The sequence below is a fragment of the Acinonyx jubatus genome, chromosome A2 (assembly GCF_027475565.1).
Source record: "Acinonyx jubatus isolate Ajub_Pintada_27869175 chromosome A2, VMU_Ajub_asm_v1.0, whole genome shotgun sequence".
NCBI lineage: Eukaryota > Metazoa > Chordata > Mammalia > Carnivora > Felidae > Acinonyx > Acinonyx jubatus.
The window spans coordinates 19,981,913-20,006,931 of record NC_069383.1 but is presented as its reverse complement, the minus strand read 5'-3'; the positions used below and the strand labels follow the sequence as shown (position 1 = coordinate 20,006,931).

Below are 25,019 nucleotides of genomic sequence, written 5' to 3'. Positions count from 1 at the left end.
TTTGTAGGGACTTCAGAGCAAATCCACAAGGATGGTGGGCTGCCTGGGAGCCATGTTGTGGGAGAAACGGTGGAAGCAGTTAGAGATGTTTATGTAACCTGAGAGAAAAGTACTGAGAGCGCATTGCCATCCAAAGAGAAATTGTACGGAGGAGGGAATAGACTTCCGTCACCACAAGAAGGTGGAACTCAGATCGATAGTAGACATCATCAAGAGGCTGCTTTTATTGTAATGAAAGGCTTCGTAACAAGGAGAGCCGTTAAGAATTGCAGTGAACGGCTTTGTGAACCGGGGAGCTGTCCGTGTCCGTGCCACAGAGGCTCGTCAGAAGGCTGGGGAGAGGTTCGCGCCCCGGCTGGCAAGGTGACCTCGCTGGCCTGGAAACTTTCTCCCTAGAATTCTAGCCTGCTCTTATGGTCTATCGTTCATTCATTGTGCAGATACTTATTGTGGGAGACATTGTATTTCTGGTCTCAGAAAAGAAAATGGGTTGGAAACGCCGTCCACTACGCAGTCTTTGAAGGTACCCAGTGAATGGCGTTTCGTTATTGCTGGGGGCCATTCTCCTTGTGTTGTTTCTGAAGTTCTCTTAAAAAAAAAAAGGTTTTTTTTAATGTTTATTTTTGAGACAGAGAGCATGAGCGGGGCAAGGGGAGAGAGAGAGGGAGACACAGAATCCGAAGCAGGCTCCAGGCTCTGAGCTGTCAGCACAGAGCCCACATGGGGCTCAAACTCACAAACCACAGAATCATGACCTGAGCCAAAGTCAGGACACTTAACTGACTGAGCCACCCAGGTGTCCCTGTTTCTGAAGTTCTTAGGAGCAAAGCACGGAATGCCCTTTGTTTGAGAATGTCTTTGTTAAGGATGTTTATTTGGGTGTTTGGAAGACAGAGGTGATCTGTCCCTTTAGAAAAATGGGAAGGCATGTTTACTGTCTGGTATAGAAGTAGTTTTCTAAGCTGAGGGTTCCTGTCTAGTCATTCACAGGGTATACAGGCACGCATTTGGGTCCAGTTGCCTAACCATCTTGGGACTAGGGGCCTGGTGGTGGGGGGGGCTGCTGCAGATATGCTGGTGCCCTTGCTTCTTGCTGTGCTGTGAATGACAAAGCCCTTTGCTTCTGACCCACGAGTTTTGTGTCTTCTAGCAGCATCCATGAAACTCTGGCTAGCTCACTCATTAGCTTGTGGGTAGGATAAAATCTCAGACTGTCCGCAGTGCTTGACGGCAAAGAGGAGTAAGGTGAGCCAGAGAGGTTAACTCTCATGGCCAGTGCCAAATGACCTACTGTTTTGGGGGTGATGGAATTCGAACCTGTGTCTCCAAAGGATATTCTTTCCATGACCTCGTGGAACACTGCTCTTGCCTTTACTGCCATCACTGCTGTTCCTGTGACAGTGATCGCCAGCCACAGTCCCCAGCGTTTGTTGCGTGCTGGTGACTGCCAGGCCTTGTTTGATCTCCTTTACTTCCCACCAGCAGCCCTCCAAGGAAGGTGACCGTACTGTCTGGGTTCTGTAGGCGAGCAAAATGAGATGCCGCGACCAAGGTCACATGGGCAGTAAATGGTGGAGCCAGGATTCAAAAGGTAGAGGGAGGATGACAAGAGGGCTCCCCCCAGCGCCCCAAGGGCCGTTAGGAGGGTTAAACGTATGTTTTATGAGGTGCACAGCACTGCTGGTTTCTGGCCACTATAACAAACCTTCCTAAAGGCTATTATTATTGTTATTATTAACCTTGGTGCCTTTTCCCCTTCTAATTAAAAAAACAAAAAAAAAACAAAACAGAAAAACCAAAAAACTTTAGTTTTGGTCTCTCTTGCTGACGAAAGGCAGAATGTCATTCAGCCCGGCTCACATTAAGAGGATGAATATTAAAGGGGCGCAAACCTGGCACAGGCTATTTCCTTATACAAATATTTTCTTTAAAAATGAAAATGGGAGCTAAAATCCCCTATAGACCCAATTTACTTTTAATCTTCATTTTAGTAACCCTTTCCATCTCATAAATAACTCCTAACGCGACAGTAATGTGTTACAGTGACAGCTGATGCCTGGGAAGGTGTCCTCTCTGGGCCTGACATTTTCTTTAATGGTAATTCTCCTAGTTAATGTAAACAATGTGAAATGTTTGGCATGTTTCCTTCCACAAATGGTGGTGGAGAGGAAGTCAAAGCATTGTAAAGACGGCAAACTGATCCAGGGTAACTTTGACAAATCCGTGTCTGTGTGCTGTTATAAGGGGAAATGAGAGGTAGATACCTAGGAACTCTTCCCTTTGGGACAGCTGATAAATTGAAGGCCTTTTCTGATTGTGCTTTACTTTAGATTACCAGCCTGGAAGGTTTCAGATTTAAAGAGCAAAGTTATGTATCATAGAAACAATAGGAAGACATGCTTAGCTCCCTGTACCTACGTATTGCAAGTGATATTCATAGCTCCATCTTTGAAGCCATATTCCTCCTAGGTTCTCCACTCTGATTCATGTTATGAGTCAGATGCTTGTGTGGGACTTTCTCCCTGAAAGTAACCTTGGAGGTATGGTGGTCTGATATATGATCACCCGTTGACAGAGGAGGATACAGGATCTGGCAGGATATGGGCCTTCCTTCAAGTCTTGGGGTTCCTACTGCGTTGCTTTCCTGAGCGAACACCACAGCCCTTAGAGGCTTTGCCTTTTCCTTCGTTATATGTCTTGTCCTGTCTGCACCTCCCTCACCCCCGTCCCCGCCATTTGCTGCTAGAACTGGTCTCTTGGCATCCCTAACACATTTACACAATTCTTTTTAGAGGTGAGATTGATGTCAAAGACTGGCCTGCTGAATCTCTCTGTAAATTGGAAAAGAAGTTTTATATATTATGTGGCTCATGAATTAAGATCTCTTGCTCTAAATGACAGTTCGGGAAAAAAACTGTTGTACAGTATTTTGCTTGTGAATATCTGGAAGTAGATATGTGATTGATTCACTGACAGACCATCTCTGAAAGCAGTTCTAATGATGGACTTATAATTGATTGCATCCATCATTGAGAGCCTAAACTACCCCCTTCCTAAATTAAAGATAAATGAAATAAGCTATGCTGAATGTATAAGCTGACAAATCTGAGGGAATTTAATGAAACTCTAAATTACCACAGCCAACAGATAAGAGAAAAGGGTTTCTTTGTTGCTGATTATAACACTAAATAAAAAAATTTTTCAAAAAAAGATAATAAAAGAAACAAAGATCTGTGGCCCACATATCAAACTAAGTTATTGAAAGGTTTTTAATAAGTATATCTATCTCATTCCCTGGTTATTCTTGATTTATATCAATCTCATTAGTGCTGTTGGAAGAATAGTAAACGTAGGGATTGTCTTCTAGTGTAGCTTATATTATTGTTGTTGTAACATACTTTAGAATCGATATGACTTTATTTCCGGGCTGCTGGGGGCTCTGTGCCAAATTTAGTTCATTTAAATGAGCTATTTGGAATGTAATTCTTCAGTGTATAAGTAATTTTATCAGTGAGTACACTTTTAGCTGTTTGTAAAAGACAGGTTGAGGGTGACTTAAACAGTGGGTATTTGTTATCTCCCCTAACAAGAAGCCCTGACGTAAGGCAGTGTAGAGTTGGCTGCTTTGGTGGCCCAATGATGTCACAGCAGTAGCCGGCATTTCTCTTGGCTTTCCCTTCCATGGTTGTAAGGTGTGTGAAATATTTGAGTATCTTAGCGTTGTGTAATAATCGGGAAAAGGGACCTGCCTCCTATTAATCTTGCAAGAAAACTCCTGGAGGCCCTTAGGTCTCATTGCTCAGATTTGCCACGGATAAGGCGAATGGAATTACTGGGATTCACTTAAGTGATCAAGAACCACCCAGACTCTTGGAGAGTTCATGCTGCCTCTTAATGGATTAAAATTGGTATGCCAGGGAAAGAGTGAAAGCCTCCTTGGATAGGCAAACAGCAAATCCACTTAGATGGGCTACTGAAATTTGCTATGAAAGTGGTTTCATATTTTCTGTTAGTAACTTGTTTTCATTTCCTCCCTAGTTAGTTAGATGAATGTGCCAGCATATTAACTTGTCTTTTACTGTTTTGCTTTTAAATGATTTTTTTAAAAAAACGTTGATTTTTGAGACAGACAGAGAGAGAGAGAGAGAGAGAGTGAGTGCGTGCATGCCAGCCAGGAAGGGGCAGAGAGAGAGAGACAGAGGATCCGAAACAGCCTCTGTTCTAACAGCATGGAGCCTGATGGCGGGGCTTGAACTCACGAACCGCGATATCATGACCTGAGCCGAAATCGAGAGTCAGATGCTTAACAGAGTAAGCCACCCCGGCGCCCCCTTTTTTGCTTTTAAATTTGATTCGGCTTGATATAATCTCTGTCTTCACCAGGACTCTGTCTACCAGTGATGATGTTGAAGACCGAGAAAATGAGAAGGGCCGCCTTGAAGAAGCCTATGAGAAATGTGACCGTGACCTGGATGAGTTGATTGTACAGCACTACACAGAGTTGACGACAGCCATTCGCACATACCAGAGCATCACAGAGCGCATTACCAACTCCCGAAATAAAATAAAGCAGGTGAGCCTCCTTCCCTCCTGTGATTGTCGCACCGCATCTACCGTTAGTAGCTTGTAGAGGTGCCACGGTGGTGGTGAATGGCCATAGTGAGTGATGTGTAACGACGCTTTTCGGGAGTTTTGCAAGTGTCTTTGAAAGCCTGGCTGCGGAGGATCACAGAGGGCATCCCAGGCTTGCCTCTTCCCGATGTCTTATCCTCGGCTTCTGCTGCTCCTTCTCCTTGCCGTGTGAAATGGTGCAGAGGAGGTGGCCTCAACATGAAGACACTGAAGGGCCTCTTGCTATTAGAGGCTCCCATTTCTGTGTATCAAATGTATGGCGTCTGGTCCTATCCCACACTGTGTGTGTGTGTGTGTGTGTGTGTGTGTGTGTGTGTGTGTGTGTGTGTTGCTGTAGCAGTTGAAAAATTTTTTGAAATTTCGGCTTTCACTGTGTCCCCTCATTTGAAATTGGTTGTGATTTCTATGCAGTCATTGTATATTCTTGGTATGATTTTGAGAAGAAACCCTAACTTACAGATTATTTCAACATGCATTTATGGATACTGGCATTCTTGAATATCGTTCTTCAGTAGTGACGAGCATGTATTAACTTACTTACATTTTGTCATTTTCTTAATATTTTGCAGCAATTTCTTTTCATTCTTTTTTTCTTCCTCCCCGTCTTTCTGCTTCTTGCCTCCTTTCTCTCCCTGCCCACCTCATTCCTTTTGTAGTAGGTCCCTGAAAAACTCTTGGTTCCTGGCTACCAGGTCTTTACTGCCTAAAGGATAAAGTGGGCTCATAAAGGGTATTTTTATATTTGGCCTGAGGGATGAACTGACCTTCAGGTGCTGTCACGTCGTCATATGGTTTTGGCCATGTGTTTCGAGGGTCACTCCTTTTAACCACTCCGATGGCAGTAATTGCTACCACTTAGCACTGCTTGTTTGCCAGGCATGGCTGTTCCTCACTCAGCAGACTAGGATGTAAACGCTGGTCTCCCTTTCAGGTCCTTGCTGCTGGTTTTCAGACATCTTTTCAGTGGTAACCTCCCTTTTTGAAATGAGCTGTCTTGTGGAACCCCGATACGTTAGCTGCCTCTTGTTCGGTGTTGGGTGAGAGATGCAGGGCCTCATGCTTGATCCCCTCCTTAAAAGCCTGCAGCTGCCCTTCCAGCACCTCTGCGGCCACAGGGCTGCACAGACCAGTTGCAGCACTCTGGCTGTGCTATTGATCGGTCAGGGAGTTCCCTGCACTGTGCCCGCCTGGTGGTATCTTCCCCGCCTTGTGCCCGCCCGGGGATATCTAGGCTCCCAGCTTTTTCCCGCATTTTCTTTTCTGTCTTCTAGGCCTTATGTTATGATTTTCCAAGCAGAGACCTAAATTACTCTTCTAAGAATGTGGTTGATAGTTTCAGCCTCTCTGAGTACCGGTTGAGAACCGGTAAGCTCTTAACCTATTTTGAAGCAATTTGTTGACCTCTTTACCTTGTCAAATTAACTGGGAATTTTCAAAAGGAATACTATAATTCTTAGCCTTTACAAATGATGAGTTCATCCTATGGATTTATCTGTGAAACTAGGTACAGCTGTAGATCAGTTTAAAGTAAACTGTAGTCCATTTTGACCCAATATACTAAGCTTGAGAGGAGTCAGAAAATGAATGTTCAGCGGTGCTGACCTTCTGGCTCTGCCCCGGGGAATCCCAGGAAGGGTGAAGGTTTGGTATCTCTGTTTTCTGATTAGTTTCCTTGGCTGAAAGGACTTTGTCGTGTCAGGGGAAGCGCTGTGGTGGTTTCTGCCTTGACCCCTCTCACTTGGAGTCGATAGCCTCTTTGCCTAGAGAGTGTTGGCTGGTTTTGCAAAGAGTCTCATCTTGATTATTTCACATTTACTTTAGTGGCCATAGTCTGTCCACCATCCCCATTTTTAAGTACGTTGGAATTTTGAGCGAAAGAAAATAAAAAGAAAACTTGGTGTTTGTTACATCAGACAGTTGTCAAAGTAAATGTCACACAATTCTGTTATGACTTAGCTTCAGTATTGGGAAGAGAAAGGGCTAACGCTCTTTTCCAAAAAGCCTCTAGTAATTGATAAGTAAGAGCAGAAAAATGTTGGGGGGAAAAATGAAAGCGAATTTGTTTCTATTGTATAATTCGACAGTTTTGTAATGTGAAAGTCCATTTCTTATCACCAAGGAAACACTGATGTTTTCTTCCGAATCTTTCCCTGTCATTTTTGGTTTTTAATTGTTACTTTGGATTGTATGTAAACTCTAGGTGTATGTAGGTGTGTGTATTTTTAAAGTAAAAGTGGGGATGATTGTATAATCATGGGGCTACGTGATTTCACACCCAGCAAGATATTGAGGATGTATAGATGTGAGTTGAAATTTTCTTTCTGCTCTCTGCCAAAAGTAATGAGGATTCATTCAACAAATACCTGTTGTGCTGGCTGTGTGCCTGGTTCTGTTTTAACTGCTGGGGTGACACCAGTGGAAAACACCTGTCCCTGTCCTCATGGAACTTACAGGAGGAGACGACAGGAAAAAGAAAGTGGGTGTTATTTAACAGCAGTGATTTGGTCTCTGTATAAAGTGCCTGTTTGGTGCTGAGCGTTGCTCTAGGCTCTGGGGTCTACAAGTGAATCAAACAAATTCCTGTCCTTGTGGAGTTTACATTCTGCTTTACATTCTAGTCAAGGGAGACCCCACTATAAACTAGCAAAATGCTATCTAACAGATGGTCAGAAGTGCTGTACTTAAGAATCCAAGAACAAGGAAGGGAGAATAGCGAGTTGCTGCTTCAGTGGCCTAGCCGGGCAGAGTTCACTGAGGTTACATTTGAGCCAACACCTGCAGAAACTGCGAAGAGTCAGGAGAGGCGCCTCAGGAAGGAGGCATGGCAGGGGCAGCAAGGTCTTGAAGCAAGAACATGATAGGAGTTTGGGGGAAGCAGTGAGGAGGCCAGTGGCTGAAGCAAAATGGGGTGGGGAGAGGTGAGAGTGCTGGAGAGAGAGGGCGAGGGGGAGAGAGAGAGAGCTGGTGGGTGAGGTACAGTGTCGTGGGTCAGGTCACGTGGGGTTTTGGTGCCTGTAAGGACTTTGTTCATAACTCTTTGTGACGGGAGACCACTGTAATAAGCTTTTGAACATAAAACCGGCATGATCTAACTAACGTTTTAAAAGGGCTAGCTGCTATTCTGAGAGTGGATTTTGGTGGGGACCAAGGCAGGTGAAGGTGTTCATGTTCACGCTTTTAAAGCTTGAGAACACAGAACTGTTTACATTTCCCGCTATATTAATAGTTTCGTATATGGATTTATATTGGGAGGATCTATGTCCTTGGGGATATTGAGGTGACAGACAGAGTTGACTCTTTTCCCAGGTAGTCAAGTCTATTGGGGATGTTTTTCTAGATTAAAAAATTTACATGTCCATACAAGAGATATATATGATTGATCAGGTTGAGTGATGTGGATAATCAAAATACTTAGGCTACCCTATTATTACTGTTGAACACATACTGATATCAGTCAGAATGAGATGTTACTGTACTAGAAAACTTCAGAAGCCACAGGTACTGCCACTGTCTCATAATAATGACTGTTCCAGCAGCGGCACCAAAATAGAGGGATATGAATGGATACAAGCTGGGAACTTGGGTAATGTTTGAATTTGAATGTAATTGTTGGTCTTTGATTTTGAGTGTTTCCTCCATGCTCTACTAGGTAGAGGAGAGGACATCAGATTCCTTTAAAGATACTAAGTATCTGTCTAATGTTTATCACAGGAGCTGGAAGACCAGGGAAAACAGATAGTTGTCTCTCTTGTGAGGTGTGCACACTTTACGATTCCCCCCAATTTCAGCTGCTCTGTTGGTACTAGATGAAACTGCTAACTCATTTTTCTTGCCTGTAATTGGAAATAACTATATGTGATTATTCAAATGAAGTTGTTAAGAACTTAATCATTGAGTAGTGCAACATTCATTACTTAACATTTAAAATAATTTTGTGGCTTTTATATGAAACTATACCTTAAGAGGCAGAATAAGAACAAAGAATAATCTTTTTTTTTTTTTTTAAATTTTTTTTTTCAACGTTTATTTATTTTTGGGACAGAGAGACAGAGCATGAAAGGGGGAGGGGCAGAGAGAGAGGGAGACACAGAATCGGAAACAGGCTCCAGGCTCCGAGCCATCAGCCCAGAGCCCGACGTGGGGCTCGAACTCACGGACCGCGAGATCGTGGCCTGGCTGAAGTCAGACGCTTAACCGATTGCGCCACCCAGGCGCCCCAAAGAATAATCTTAATATAGAAAATGTCGCAGTAGAGCAACATGGTTGTGGTAGGAAATTGTTTACGGCCCAAACGTATGATGGAAAAATCCCGGCTGCTTCTATGAGAAAGGGAGAAAGGGGAGAAAGGTGGGCTAAACGGTGGGCAATAATGCACTAGCATAATTTAAAATGTACTAGGCAGTATTGCGTGTTAATGCGGTCACAAGAACTATGCGCTCATCTCTCCGTTCAGTTTAACTGTATCTGTATTTGTGTACCATGTCAAGACTCTGCAACTTAACGGAAAAGTATTGCCCTCAGAAGGGGTTCTGTGGAGCCTCTCAGAGAATTTAAGACCTTAGAATGGCAGCTAAACCCGCCCCTCCTCCTCCAAAACTAAGGAAACAAAAGCATGGGAATAAAAGTTTGAGGGTAATTTAAAAGTGATCTGCAGTTCTAAAAGGCTTTTAAACAGAACGGTGAGTGGTGTTTCTGCACTTCTTTCTAGGCACTTTCTAGAAGGCTGTGGAAAAAAATGGGTTGGACACAGGTCAGGAGAATACCCATGAACACGCTTATATGTAGATTTATTTTTAACTACAGAAGAGGAAGTCTGTTTTGTGCTTTCAGAATTAAGAATGACGTTGACTGTTAACGTTAGTTTTCACCTCCCATCCCTTGCGTAGAACATTTCTAGTCTCTAGTTTCAGTGGGGTGCTTGCACATTTGTTGTGCTTTATTATAGATAGTTTGCGCACTCAAAGGCAGTCCCTCCTCCCATTATCCTTGATCAAAATCAGAAAGGCATTGAATTTGATGACTTAAGGCCTGGATCCATCAGCCTCTCGTACATGTATTTCTGTTACTCAGAGGCTCCAGGTAGTTTTCCTCTTGTCTTCATCTTCCCCAAGTCAAGGGTGCGAATGACTCTATTTCTCTGCTTTCTGTATCCTCTCCCATACCCATTCACAGCAACCTCTTGGGGCCTGTTACCCTCATTTTCTCTTTTGCTAATAGTCTCTAATTAGAATGGCTGGAAGTTCTAGTATATTGAAACTGAAATTCTTGCTGTGGCTGAACAGGTGATTAGGAGCAAATGTGAAGTCACTAGAAGTCTCAGGAAGGAAAGGAAACTTGTGTTTGAAGAAGGATTTCTGTACGTGGGTTTCGATGTCTTGATTTGAATAGCTTGACTCCGTGGATTTATTTCAAGAAGAAACAGGAAGATAATTTTTCAATCTTAATTATCCTGATAAATTAAAATGGAATGGAATTAAAATACTGTTACCACATCGAGAAATAAAAGTTTAGACGTACTTTGGTAACTTTCTCACATTTTAGATGATATTCATTGATGGATACAGTCCTGTTTCTCTTCCCTGTATAAAAACATTTATCGAGCTATAATTTACATACAATAAACTGCAGTATTTTAGAAGACAGTTCAGTGAGTTTTGGCAAATGTATATGTCCTAGGATGTGTTCCCACCCACCCCAGAGAGTTCCCCCTTGCTTCCTTGGAGTGAAAAGACTGTGTTCCTCTACTTCTTTCCCACTCCCCTCCACATCCTGCTCCAAACAACTGCTGATTTGAATTCCATCACTACATTAATTTTTGCATGTTCTAGAACTTCAGTATGTACTTCTTTGTATCTGGCTTCTTTTGTTCAGCATAATGTTTCTGAGATTCTTCATATTTCTTTTATTACTGAGTAGTATTACCCCCCTGCCGCCCAAGTTTTAAAATAACATTTCTTCATAACTGTGACTTTCCAATCAAAAAGCTGAAGCCTCGGGGCAATTTAATATTAAAAGTTCTTGTACCTTCTTATGTCTGGAGCTTTGGCTAATAACTCAGTTTAGGGAATAGTTTTGGTGATGTTCATTTTCCACACAGCCTGATGCCATCTCCCCCACCCCTAAACACAGAAACAGAGCCTACTTTTCTTTCCCATTTTCTTCCATGTAGTAAGCAAAAATGAGAAGTGAGCAGACTACATTGTATATATCCTGCTGTGAAATGCCCTAACAGTCCTTTTCCCAATCAGAAAGGAGTTTGCCAAGCTTTACTGACACTAAGTAAGTTTATCCCGAGCCCTCTTGATCAAGAGCCTAGTTGGGTGTTGCACGACATAAAATTTATTTTTAACAATTTCCATAATAACTGTTAAACACCAAAGAAAAATCCGAGAATTACAGAACCCAGGTGATAAAAGTAGACTATCAGAAATCAAATTCTAACAGATTTTAACTAAGGATTTAAAAGAGAATGGATTTAATAGTTGGAGTTCTTAGCCCAGAGACCAAGAGTGCCAAGAGGATCTGGGAATAGCCTTGAGAAATATGTTTAAGAAGTCCAATAAAGGGCATTAAGAGATACACAGTTCCAAAAGAAGACCTAGGGATGAAGAGTAGAGCCTGGGGAATACCGTCAGTAATAGTGTAACGACTTTGTATAGCGATAGATGGTAATGACTCTTCGTCATGGTGAGCATTTTATAATGTATATGATAGTCATATCGTTGTGTCATATACCTGAAACCAATAGTACATGTCAACCATACTTCAATTAATATTTTTAAAAGTCAAAACCGTAAGTGATGACAAAAACCAGTACTTCCCTACCTCATCCTTCCCCAGTCCCACTTCCAAAACTTCAGAGACACTGACTTTTACTCTTAGTAATATGCTTATACTATTCTTGGTTTTTCTACTTTAGACACTGGATATAAGCTTCCGGCTATGGAAGATGAGGATTTAGGTCCCCCTCCCACCCTTTCCCCTGCCCTACTTCATCTTCTTCCCACATCCCCTCTCTAGTTGTATCCTAGTTGTTGGTTAAATAGATGGTGCTCATTTTATTACAGCTACGTGACTATTTCCCTCTGAGCCATCCAGCATACTATTTGTGCCTGTGCGGTTTTGTTGTTGCTGTTCCCTTGCAGTTAATGCTTGAATCCTCCTGTTGCCTGTCTTCTGCATTGGTTTTCCCCTTTCCTGGGTCCTGTGTTTCTGGTCTTCTGTTATTCTCTTGTGTTGATGCAGCACGTTCTTCACTAGCTTGCTGAGCTATGGTGCATCTAAGGTTTATCATTTTGAGAGCTTGTAAGTCTGAAAATGTCTTTATTCTTCCCGCACACTTGATTGATAGTTTTTCTGGGAAATAATTCTCTCTTAGGATTTTGAAGCTATATCATTCCTTTGTCTTGTAGCTTTTAGTGTTGCTGTTGAGAAAAGTCTGATGCATTCTGATTCATAATGCTTTATATGGATTCTGTCCCTCCCCACTTCCCCCAAAAGCTTTTAAGATCGCCTCTCTATCCCATGTGTTCTCACACGGCAGGATCACATGTCCTGGCATGGTTCTTTTTTCACTCCATTTTCTTGAACACTTGGTGTACTTTTTCAGTCTAAAAACACATGTCTTCTGGAACATTTTCTTTTATTATTGTATTTTTCTTCACTCCATTTGTCTCATTTTTCCTCCCCTGGAACTCCTATTTGGCAAATAGTGGACTTCTTGGATCAGTCTCCTCATTTCTTTTATCTTCCACCTTTCGTTTTTTGTTTTATTCTCTGTAGATTTCCTCAAAGATAGCTTCTGACCTTTATATTGGATTTTTTTCTACCATATTTTAATTTCCAAAGCTGTTTTTATTCTCAGGTTTTTTTTTTTTTTATAGCATCCTATTCTTGTTTCATTGATGTAATATTTCCTATTTTTCCTAAGGGATATGATAGTTATCCCAGTCCCCTCTAGCACTTTTTTCTGTTTGTTTGTTTTGGTGCCTGCCTTTGCGTATTCCAAGCTTTCCTTGGCTGTCTGGTGATCCTTGTCTAACTATTTGAATGAAAGGGAGTCAGTACAAAGCTGATTGGAAAGCTCAGAGCATGTTGTGGGCCTTGTCTAGTGATGATCGTGCAGGGACCCAGTAGTTTCCTCGGTGAAACTTCAGGTGTCACTAACTCTGGGTCTTTTCGCCTTGTCATCTTTCCCAGGGAAGGCCATAAGTTTCCTGTGTTGGAGCTAAAATTCAGGCTGAGTGTATTTAGAGGCAACCCTAGCAGGAGGCTGGGTGTGCAGAGCAGGCTGAGGATTTTACTGTTCCATAGGCCCACTTTAATATCATTCTTGTGTTTGCAGTCTGGTGCCTCACACCTTCCCCTTAGTGATGTCTGGCCTGGATCCTTTCTGATTGAGTTTCTTCAGATCATAAGCCTTCTAGTTGGCCAGTGTTTGGGGGGAGGGAATTACCCATCTGTGTGGATCGATGAAGGTCCAGGGCTCAAAATACTCCCTATGGAAGGTGTTGGCCCTGGGCTCCAGCTTTGCGTGTCCTCGGCACCTCCTTGTCAGTGGTAGCAAACCCGTCTCCATACTGAGACTTTCAGATCACTCTGCTCTGCTAAATTACCCACATTCCATCTTCCTGCCAACTTGAAAAGTTTTGTTACCATCTCTTATATACCATTCCCCCCTCTCTGTTCTCTTTTCTAGATGCTTTATGATTAGCAAAAAAAAAAAAAAAAAAAAAAAAAAAAAAAAAAAAAAAAAAAAAAAATCACTTAGGGACTGCAGAAAGGGGAAGGAAGGAGTGGAGGTAATTAACACTGTCTTTGGTAGTTTTTCAAAAGGGTCCATGACTCCTTCCAAAGCGAATAATCATTCCACTGTGCTTATCAGGAGAGATTACAGAATCTCTTTAGTTAGGGTTCTTTTTACATTGGAGAGTTTCATAAAAGTATGATAGGTGTATTGTCCTTAAGTTATTGGGATCGAGTAGATGCTTTCTCAGCAGAGAAATGTTTCTCAAGAAACATTCTGATCTTAGCATTCCATCTTTATATTTTCCTTGTTTGTCGGAAAATGTTAAAATTTAGTTTTATAATCACCAGAAGCATAGTGTTCATGAGTGTGTGCACCACCACCCCAGATCTTGTAGAAGACAAATTTTCAATGGTCAGAAACGTGGTAGACTTTCTGGGCTGATGGAAATGTCTTATATATGATGGTTTGGATTATACAGGTGTCTTACATTTGCTAAAATTCATCAAATGGTATAACTGACATGTATTCATAAATTTTACCTAAAACAAAAACCAAATTAAACAAATACTGAATTCGAATTTAAAAATACATGTGAGGACTGTCAAAAGTACATGAGAGTAGTTCTGTGAATTGTGAAAGGTCCTGATTCTTTTTATTTCATGTTGTAAAAATTGAAAAGCCTTAATTATGAACATGAAAATGTGCTCATCATGTACGTCGTGACTACCTCCTGCTCCTTCTCCTCCTGTTCTGTCGAGCTGTGCCATGCTGGTCACTAAGCTAGATCCATGAGAATGTTTGAGATTGTCTTACTTAATATCTACAAATCCTTGGTATGTCCTAGTGCTTTTATTTTGAGATTGTCTCTGGACGTGTCTCCTCTTTTCTGGAAAGTGGGCTTATTTTCGTGTTAGTTGAGATGAATGCACAGTTCATTGGCTGTAAGCTTTAGCTGAAGTTGTAGATCTAGGATGGTCCAAGTGAGCTGTCTGCTGAATAAGAAACATGCAGAGAAGAATTGGGAAGGAATAAGAGCATGGACTCGATCAGTCATTCCCTTTTAGATAGTTTAACATCCGTGGGTTCTTCATGTCTTCAGAGTGCTGTATATCCTAAGTAGCTTCTTCCAGATTCACTCAAAGGTAGGTTAGGAGTAGTTTTCTCATTTCACAGGAGAGCAGATACACACAGAGGTGGAGACCCCCATCCATGCGAGTCAGTGTCAGAACCAGGATTAGAATTTTGCAAGCCAGCCAACCACGGGGAACTAGTGGGAGGGGGAATTGGGAACTGTTGCTTCTAGTGACACTGATAGTGAAAACTACTAACCAGATTATAGGTTTAGGATGGCAAGACTCTGGACTGACCCAAGGTTGAATCTGTTTATTGTAGGTGAAAGAGAATCTGCTTTCTTGCAAGATGCTGTTGCACTGTAAACGGGATGAGCTCCGGAAATTGTGGATTGAAGGAATTGAACACAAGCATGTCCTGAACCTGCTGGATGAAATTGAGAATATCAAGCAAGTGCCTCAAAAGCTGGAACAGTGCATGGCCAGCAAGCACTATCTCAGTGCCACCGACATGCTGGTGAGAGAGCTACCTGTGCGAACGGTCATTTCTGCTAAGATAGGAAAGCCCTTGCTCTTGTTCTCTGAATGCTGTCTTTCAGGTAGCACATTACAGACCGCCTCTTGGGATTCACAAGCCCTTGTAGGTGAAGCCTGACCGGTTCTCTTCCTAATTTCAGTGTTTGAAGCGGTAGGCGATTATTTATGCGTTATCTGCCTTTGGAACAATGGCAAGGTGCGTAATGGTAAGAAACTGGTACCTAGATCACGTTGGCATGGTAATGAAGGTGTTTGAATTTCAGAGGAAGGTGGCTAATGAATCCTATTTTATTTTATTTTTTATTTACTTACTTTTTTAAAGTAGGCTCCATGTCCAATGTGGGACTTTAACTCACAACCCCAAGATCACGAGTTGCATGCTCTACCAACTGAGCCAGACAGGCACCCCTAATGAATCCCATTTTAAAGAATGAAATCTGTGTGAGAGACAACTTAAGGATATTTACGGACTTCACGTTCCACAAATTCTTTGAAGGGATTGTTATGTGAGGGCTTTGTTTTTTCCTTTAAACTGAAGAGCAAGAAAATAATTTTGGAGCAATAATTCTGGAAGCGACTTTGTCAAGCAAGCATACTCCACAGACTAGCCTTTAGCCTCTGAGTCATTCTGTTACTTTTTTTGTTTTTTTTTTAAAGTAAGCTCTACACCCAGCATGGGGCTCAAACTCCCAACCCGGAGGTCAAGAGTCACATGCTCTACTGACTGAGCCAGCTGGACGCTCCCATTCTGTTACTTTTTGAATTAGAAATGAAAATTCAGAGAATGTTGTTACTGGTGGTGCACGTGCTGTCAAGAAGATGAATAAAAAATAATACACATCTTATTTCCTAACAATCCTAACTTTCCCAGGGCTGGTGGCTCTTAGAGGGCTGCTCTATCTACCCCCCACCCCCACCCCCCTGCCGCTTTCCACATGACCACCCCACCTGCCATGTTTCTCGAGCTGTTTGGGGACTACAGAAGCCCTCCATAGCAGGTGACTGCATTTGGTTCCGCTTTTCCACAGTAGGTGAGAGTCCCCTGTCTTTGTTTCACTGAGTTAGATTGGCTGTAACACTGAAAAAAACACTGAGACGACTTGGTGGGAGAAGCAGGATAAATCTTCCAAATGGTTCCAATTTAGATTTTCAAAAAGAATTGCGCTGTAAGTCCTTCATGAGAACCTGTTAAGGGAATTCGGTCACTAAGATGTGAGATACGCTGTGATATTCTGTCATATATTGAAACTTGGTGTATGATAGGAGTAAACAGTAAGCAGTTCCTGTAACCAGTCAGCTAAAAGGACAGGAGGAGATGTGGAATGTCACCTGTGTGTTCTCTCTGCCTGTTGTCTTCAGTGTCCTCTTTCAGACTGTTGCTTTCACAAGTGGGTGGGGTTTGGGTGTTTGGGGGAGGAGAAAGGGTGTGGGCTGTGGCCAGCGTCTTTCCAGCTTTGCAGAGGAAAATTTCTTTTAATTAAAACGTGCAGGGATAGGGATGCCTGGGTGGCTCAGTCAGTTAAGCATCCGACTTTAGCTCAGGTCATGATCTCACGGTTCATGGGTTCGAGCCCCATGTTGGGCTCTTTGCTGACAGCTCGGTGCCTGGAGCCTGCTTTGGATTCTGTGTCTCCCTCTCTCTCTCTGCTCCTCCCCCTCTTGTGTACTCTCTTTCTCTCAAAAATAAATAAATAAACTTAACCCCTCCCCCCCCCCCCCCCCCCCAAAGAAAACATGGATAGGGTCCAGATTGGGCCAGCTTGAATACTATGATTGTCAGTTCTAACTAAAATCATGTGGTTGGGAGGAGTGGGGTGGGAAGGAGGAGCATTTACCTCCAGAAAGGGGTGAGTCTATGAGCTGTGTTGCCCAGAAGTTCCTTTTTTTCCCTGTTTGTCATTGTTTATATATAATGGACACTAATATTTTGTCAGAGGTATTTGAAATATCTTCTCCTAGTTAGTGGTATATATTTTTGCTTTATGGAGCCCTTTGTTACAAAGAAGTTTTGAAGTTTTGAAATTTAATGTGGTAAGATTTCTTTCTTTTTTCCTTTATCTGATTTTTAAGAAAAATTTTTTTCTATCCCAGTGTCCTCTAGAGAATCTACTATGTCTTTTTTAATTCATTTGGACTCTATTTCCGTATATGGTATAAACTCAGGATCTAATTTTATCTTCTATGTAAAAAGCCACTTAGCTCAGACCATTTGCTAAATTTATTTCCTACTGACTTCTAGTGCCATCTTGGTCACATACCAAGTTTTCACGTATGCATGGGTCTGTTTCTGAGCTCTTCATTTTTATTAATTGGTCTTGTCTATATCTGCACTGAAACCATGCTGTTTTAATTATCGTTATTTTGTGATATAGCTTGATAGCAGGTGGAGACGTTCCCTCACCTTGCTTCTCAGAACAGACAGAACTGTCTGTTCTATTCGTGGCCCTTTACTCTTCAGTATGAATTTTAGTGTCAGCTTGTCACATTCCGCAAGAAGCGTCATGAGACTGATTCATTGTAAGAATTTCATCTTCATATTACCGAGTCTTTCAGTGAACAGGATAGACCTCATTTATTGAGATCTTCATTTATGCTCTATATAATAATGCTTAGTAATATGTTCCTTAGAGGTATTAAATATATCTTATTGCTGGCTATGATATTTTTTAAAACAGTGGCGCTTTATTAATAACAATTTTTAGTTATTTGTTAGTGATGAAGGGATGTGATAGATGTTTAATTGATCATATGTCCCTGAACCTAATCCCAGTCCTGTCTGCCTGGAACATGATTGATTGATTGATTTATTTAGGGCTTAGCTCAGATTTCTTTAGCTCTCTGAATGTCCCAGGTGATTAGGTGCTTTTTCCAAAAAATTAGGCATTTGTTTTTATCGTGGTTGAGAATACTTGACCTGAGTAGATGCCTTTTTTTGTTTGTTTGTTTGTTTCCATAAGCTGCATGTACTTCCTTGTAATACAGTTGCTTTTGTTTGTATGGTAGGTCATTGAGGGCAAGGGCTATATCTTATTTATTTTTGTCTGCCTTGTGCTGAGCACCGTGGGCCTCATATAGTCAGGGTTCACAGATCATTAGCCAGATGGGTAACCATGTGAAAGACTTTAATAGAGGAAAGAGGTGTTTCCTCTCTAGGGGCTCTGGTCTGATTTTTTCTTTGGGTTTGGTGTTTGTCTTAATGACAAAGTCTTCCAGTTTCCAGCCTTTCCCTTTAGCAATATTTGAGTGAACAACAAAAAACAATAATTACACTAGCAGCCAATACGTACTGAGTATTCACTATGTCATTACATTTAAGAAGCACATTTGTTAACGCATTTAATTCTTACAGTGACCCTATGAGAGATGGGTTTCTGATGTGCTCTCCATTTTTCCGACGAGGTAGTTGCTTTGTATGATCTGAGGAGCTGGAGCATCCTAACGTACAATGAAGATTTCATGAAGGTAGGATTAAAGGTGTACTTAAAAGGTTGGAAATTTCCTTCAATTTGGCCTTTTGTATATGAGTGAATAGTAAGGGCTATAATTGCTCTTTCATTGGACTTGATGTGAAAAAATATTCACATTTCCTTTCCCCGTGGCTATGTGCTATTAGAAGTAAAATCTACTTAAGGCATCTCGAGGGTCAAAATGAAACATGCTTGCTAAAAGACGTCATAGGAAAGTGAAGACAAAAAATCAAGTCTTTCAAAACTCTCCGATTTCCTTGGATCTGTTTATCGAAAGATTTTGCATTTCCGTTGTAAGGCAGGTGCGGACACCCAGTAGTGTAATCCCTACTCAGGTTCATAAATCCAGAGTAAATAAATCAGTGGTGACCCATGGCCCTTGTCAGCTCCTGCGATTCCTACTTCACTATCACACTGGTCTGATAGCTAGAGACTTGGCCTCTAGATGGGATATTTATTTCTTCTTTTGATATGATAACCTGAGTATTGCATAAAATAATTAAATTGTCATGACAGGGACTGTCTGCAAATAGGCATGGCCTTTTGTTTCCATCTTCAAGGTAAACAGCTGCTGTTAGCTCATGAAAGGCTAAAAGTGGTCCAACAAGAAGCCTGTATCCGTCACATTGAAATCAGAGACTTGATTAATATTGTAGCCTGTAGCTTTGCGATATGTATGGTTTAAATTAGACCTCTGCAGTCATTGTGCTGGGTTGATGCAAGCACATTAATGACATAATTTCTGGTTGCTGCATCACATTTCTGCAGTCTGTCCTTTGTATTCCACTCACATTAATTGAAGTAATTTTGCCAGTGAAGCGTGTTTCAAACCTCTGCATTTAAATTGAAATTTTAATTCCCTTATTGTCTTGAAAAGACGGCTGAAGATGCCTTGTTACAGGTTTCATTATCACTCAGAACACTCCAGCTGCTGGTTCTAATGTACAATGACTGATTAATTCCGGGAAGAATTATTAATATAAGAACAGCAGCTTCTTCCCAGTGGCATGAGCTAACCAGGGAGGTATTTGATGATAGTTAATATTTTTATGAACTTTTTTAAAGGAAAATTTATGTGGAAGTCTGCATCACACGAAAACTGCACAGATGAGCTTTGAAAACCACTTACCCAAGTTCTGATTTATCAACCCATAGAAGTCGACTCATAATTGCATTCAATCAGTGGAAACTAAGCCAGTGTGAGTAGTTTTGAGCCACTTGAGCTGACCGTCACAAGGCCTGGGACTACATTTTTTTCACTTTTAACTCTTCCTGAGATTGTAGAGATTTTGAATGTCTCTTGTTTTTCTATTTATATTTTTAAAAAAAAATCATAGCTGTGTACTAAGATAAGGATTATTATAATAACTACTTAGATTTATGTAGTTGCCTTCCTCCCAGAGAATCCCACGTGCTTTGAGAGAATAGTATGGTGGAATTATATCACTTACACTGAAAATGTGGCCACATCGGGCATAAAGAGAATAAGGCAGCAATTTAATCTCATGGTTTTCTAAGCTCCTATAATAAAAATAAACTTCTAATGTTTTCAGCTTACGAGAGCCTTTGCATTAGTTGTATAACAATCAAGGTCGTGAATGTTAGTGTGGGTCAGATGGACCTGTGTTTGGGTCCTGGCTTTGACTTTTACTAGCTGCATCACTTGGGGCTAATTATTTGACTTTGCCAAAAGTTGGGAGTTGAGAATTACATCTACTCCCAAGGATTGTTGAAGGGATTAAATGAGATACTAAGCTATTTATATAAAGTACATGCAGTATACACAGTAAGTGCTTAGAAATGTTATTTATAGTGAATTGATTACTTTAACGGATACTGTAAGAAGGATAATGGTGATTGCTCCCACGTGAGAAGTTCGCAAAGTGTTCGGAAGTGGACTTGTTCTGAACTGTTAAGAGTTGGAGTAGGGCTGGCTAGGTTAGGCATTATGGATTCCTTCTTCCCTTAAATGGACATCTATCTAAATGAAAGACTACCCCACATTTTATGTAGTCCAAGGAGTTCCTGCAGGCCTAGATAAGATTTTTCTCTGAAAACGGGTACCTGGCTGGCTCAGTTGGTGGAGCTTGATGTCAGGGTTGTGAGTTCAAGCCCCACGTTGGGTGTAAAGATTACTTAAAAATAAAATCTTAAAAAAAAAGATTTTTCTCTGAAAACAGGGCTAGTCTGATCTAACACATGCACAGAAGGAAGGATGATCAGGACCCCAAAGTTCTTTCCCATATATTTGGGATTTGACAGGGGCAAATTTCAGATTCTGTGTCAATCACCTTTTTGGCTTACTTCAACGATATGTTCATAGCAATGCAATTTGTCAGTAAACTATCTAGGATCAGTTTGTTGCAAAATCGGCTCTTAGGTAACTAAGTGTGTTTTTCTGCTAGTATTGTAAGTAGATATAAGCCAGTTCACTATTGGAGGGTACTTATCAATAATGTTGATTGTAGTGTTATAAAGAAGTTGATGTTAAGCTATTTTTTTCTGTCAGTGCTTAGATGGCAGGACCAGTGGACCAGCGAGCTTGTTCTTTATGCTGCCATTAGAACTGTGTCATTAGCAAATAGACAAATTCTTCTTTTCTCATATTATGGGCAGGGAAGGGGTGATCATGCATCTACTGTCAAATGATTAATGCACAAGAAAGAAAACGGGGGCAAAGTGTACATCCCTTTCATCTGATCTGAGAGTTTCTAAGATCTCCCAGGACTGTTTTTTCTCATTATGACTGTGGGAATGGTATTGAGGTGAAAACTCTATAAATATCGAGAGCTGGAACATTCTAGTGAACTTATTGGACTTAACCTGAAAGTGGTAAGTGACTGAAAAAATGTTTCAATATTCCATATAGATTTCTCTACACGTTAAAAAATATATCCATGATCAATAATGAAATAGCCACCATTAAGCCCATCTATTTCTAGTGTAGAATATTGATTTGAAAGACCATTGCCAATATTCTGTACTAATAACAGGAAAGAATGGAGCACATGTTTTGGTAGACTTACAAAGAATGGTATGATGCCATTGTTGATGACTTCCGGTTGCTGGGAAATATATCTGAATGTGTGCCCTTAACCTTGAAGGAGCTTACATGCTAACAGGGAGAGACAGTGAACAAATAAAGAGTCTCATATCACGATGAGCATAACAAGAAATTGGGGATCAGGAAAATTGGGGATGGAGGTAGGGTAGTATGGTTTGCTCTATAAATAAGGTGGTCAGCTATAGCTGCTTCTAGCTGCATTGGGACCCCTTCAGTCCTTCAAACGCCTACATCTGATCTTTTCAGAAAGGTTTAGGAAGAGCTGAAAATAAAGGTATTAGACAAGAAATCTTGGTAGTTGTCTAAAATTAAATGAGTAGGCCTAATGTGGCAGCTTTATTTTTTTCCTGGAGAGTAAAAGCACAGGGCTTGTAAACAATTATTTGTGTTCGTGTCCAATGCCCTTTTTTATTTATATTTGTTTTTGAAGGCTAGGGTAGCACACTGTTTGAAAAGCACCCGGTTATTGTATTAGCTTTCCTTCCCTTTTACTTTGTTCTTTTATCTGCTTTTGCCTCTTTTATTTTAAAGCAAATAGAAATTTTGTTATATTACACTAAACCTCATAAGGTTCAGCAGTTTTCAGTTGACTCGCTTGGCTGTAGGGCAGTGATTCCCAAACTCTGCACGTTAGGGACCTTCTTGAAGAAATCTAAAGCCCAGGTCACACCTTACACTGATGACATTGAAGTCTCTGATGGTGGTACACTACCTTCAGTAATTTGACATTCTTCAGGTGATTCCATCGTACAGATAAATGTGGAACTGTAGATCTAGGGTATACCCTGTGCCACTTAACAGAGTAAAACTAGTTGTCTTTGATGTCTTTTGATACCAGTTTTGAGGGGTTAGAAACCAAGTACGAGTAAAACCTTGGACTGTGAGTTACTTGTTCTGTGAGTGTACTGCAAGATGAGCAAACATTTCTAATAAATTTTAACTTGATCAATGAGTGATGTCTTGCAGTATGAGTCGTACGTGATGCTGAATGTCACATGACCACAACTGAGCCAGTGGTTCTTGAAATCCGCTTTGATATAAAAGTGCTTTGGATTATAAGCATGTTTCCAGAGGGAATTGTGCTCACAAACCAAGGTTTTACTGTATTTGCACAAGACAGACTTTGCACAGTGATTGGTACATTTTTGTAGAAATACTGTAGTGTGGAGTTGCTTTGTTGCCATCCTCTGTTGCAGGTTTTGGGTAGGGCTGACAAGTATTTGGCCCTTACTCTGATTTTATAGCCTGATTATTTGGTCAGTAGGAATGGTGTTGAGTGGTTAAATTAGACGCTCTCCAGGTTTGGGTGGACTTAAACTTTCAGGGATGCCTTCTTGGTGCTCTGCCTGCTGCTTTCTTCCTGTGGTTTCTTATTGGAATTGCACTGGGATTTCATGGGTTGAAATTGGGGCACAGATTTACTTACTGACGAGCGGTGGCTAGGTACATCGGTGGTGTAGTGCAAACAGAATGGGTTTGGAAGCCAGACGTTCTTAATTCTAGTCCTGACTCAACAACTCCCTAGTTCTGCGAGCTTAGACAAATCACTCTCTCTGTTATGTAGTATTCTCTTCTCTAGAGTGGATCTACAAATACCCTATCTAGATTGTAGACAGGCTGTGAGAATAAAAGTGAAATTTGGTAAGGTTACAGTGCTTTGTAAAATATAAGGCAATAGACAAATTTAAGAAGTTGTAAGTAGCGTCATCATCACTATGACAAAGTGCCAGGGTAAGAGAAAAGCGGTCATCTATCATCTGGGACTTGTTTATACCGAGAAGTCTTTCTCTCTCTCCTGGTGCTACCATCATTAATGCATTAATCAGATCACCTGTGTGCACATGCACTTTTATATACTTTCGCCTGTATGAGGAATAAACTAAGGCAGGAATAATACACGAGGCCTTTGCTGACCTCCTCTGTCATATTCCAGGTTTCAGCTTCACATATGGACTTCCTCAAACAGGTTTCTGTTTGGTCATTGTGTGGCCAGATGGGGACCCTATATATGTATAAGTAGCTGCAGGTGACCACGCATGTTGATGGGAGCCCTCTGTCTCAACTTGACGATGACTGGGGAAGGTGAATCAGTAGCTTTTGCTTGGCTTGACCAGATAGGAGCTTGTTGAAGTATGTTTTCTCTGTGATTTGTCCCAGTACTAATTACTTGTTGTTCCTAGCTCTTCCTCTCACATTCCTTTGTGGGATTTTAACAGTTGATGTTAGTAAAGAACTGTGTAAGTGCTGGGCATTTCTAATGGATTGGGAATTTGTCTTGATTGAAGTGTGAGCCTGACGTGACTCTCAGAGACCTCCTTTGCCAACTCCTAAGATAATTGTTCTGTAACTTGTTCTTGTCACAGAATAACAAATAAGATGACAGAAGTAAGTGGCTTTGGGACCCTTGTCAAATGAGGATGTCTTTCCTAGTGGTCTCTTCCCTTGTATTTTGGAGTAGGAACCTAGGATTTAGTGCTGTCTTTATGGAGCACTGATGGGAACTGAGAATTGGAGGGACCATTAGATTAGGCACAAAGAAGGATTTTTTTTTTAAAGTTTATGTATTTATTTTGAGAGAGAGAGACAGACAGACAGACAGACTGAGCAGGGGAGGGGCAGAGAGGGAGACAGAGAATCCCAAGCAGGCTTTGTGCTGTCAGCACAGAGCCTGATGTGGGGCTTGAACTCAAAAACTTTGAGATCATAACCTGAGCTGAAACCAAGAGTCAGCTGCTTATCCATCTGAGCCACCCAGGCTCCCCATTGTGTGTGTGTGTGTGTGTGTGTGTGTGTGTGTGTGTGTGTGTGCCCATAAGCAATTGACATTTTAACTTTCACTTAAGGTGTTAGGTATGTTTAATTTCATCAGGAACGTAATTATGAACTGATCTGTTGTAAGTTGATTCAGAACAAATAAGGCTCCAAATTTGGCATTATGTATTAGAAGCCCTAAATATGTGCATTACTTTGGACTTGGAATTCTACTTCTAGAATGTTAAGAGTTGAACATTTTAATTATGTGATAAAAAATCTATACAAGGATAATTATCACAGAAAGATTTGTGAAAGTAAAAGAATATAGCAACTACTTTGTATGGGGAAGTGGTTTAAATCATTTGGGGAATATTCATTTTATGGAGTAGTATGAATGCTAAAAATATATTTGGTAATGGGCAGATGTTCCCAATGTATTGCCAAATGGAAAAAGCCTATTTAAAAATAATAATACTTTTTCAAAACTTTGTATGGAAATCATTTGGAAGGAATCAGATTAAAACATATTTTACCTGAGTAGTGAAATGTGGACCATCTTTTTCCTTTGGGATTTTGTGTTTTTTGAGTTTTCTTGATCATGTATTTTTATAATTGGGAATTAAAAATAAAGGTTAAGAAAAATACATTCCTGGGCCTTAGGCCCCCCCCCCTTTTTTTTTCCTTAATCTGTGAAATTGGGGTAGGACTTCAGTCCTGACAGCCTTTAAATGTCTCTTGTAATAGAA

At 41.0% G+C, this 25,019-nt stretch overlaps 1 protein-coding gene across 3 annotated transcripts in view; it reads left to right on the top strand.

Moving 5' to 3' along the window:
- Positions 1-25,019, top strand: part of EXOC4 (exocyst complex component 4) — a 743,049-nt gene that overhangs the window by 18,711 nt on the left and 699,319 nt on the right. For all 3 annotated transcript variants that reach the window (XM_015073047.3, XM_053218064.1, XM_053218063.1), the window contains exons 2-3: positions 4,384-4,573; positions 14,774-14,968. In XM_015073047.3, the coding sequence (XP_014928533.2) occupies positions 4,384-4,573; positions 14,774-14,968 (385 nt within the window). The remainder of the gene's footprint in view (positions 1-4,383; positions 4,574-14,773; positions 14,969-25,019) is intronic.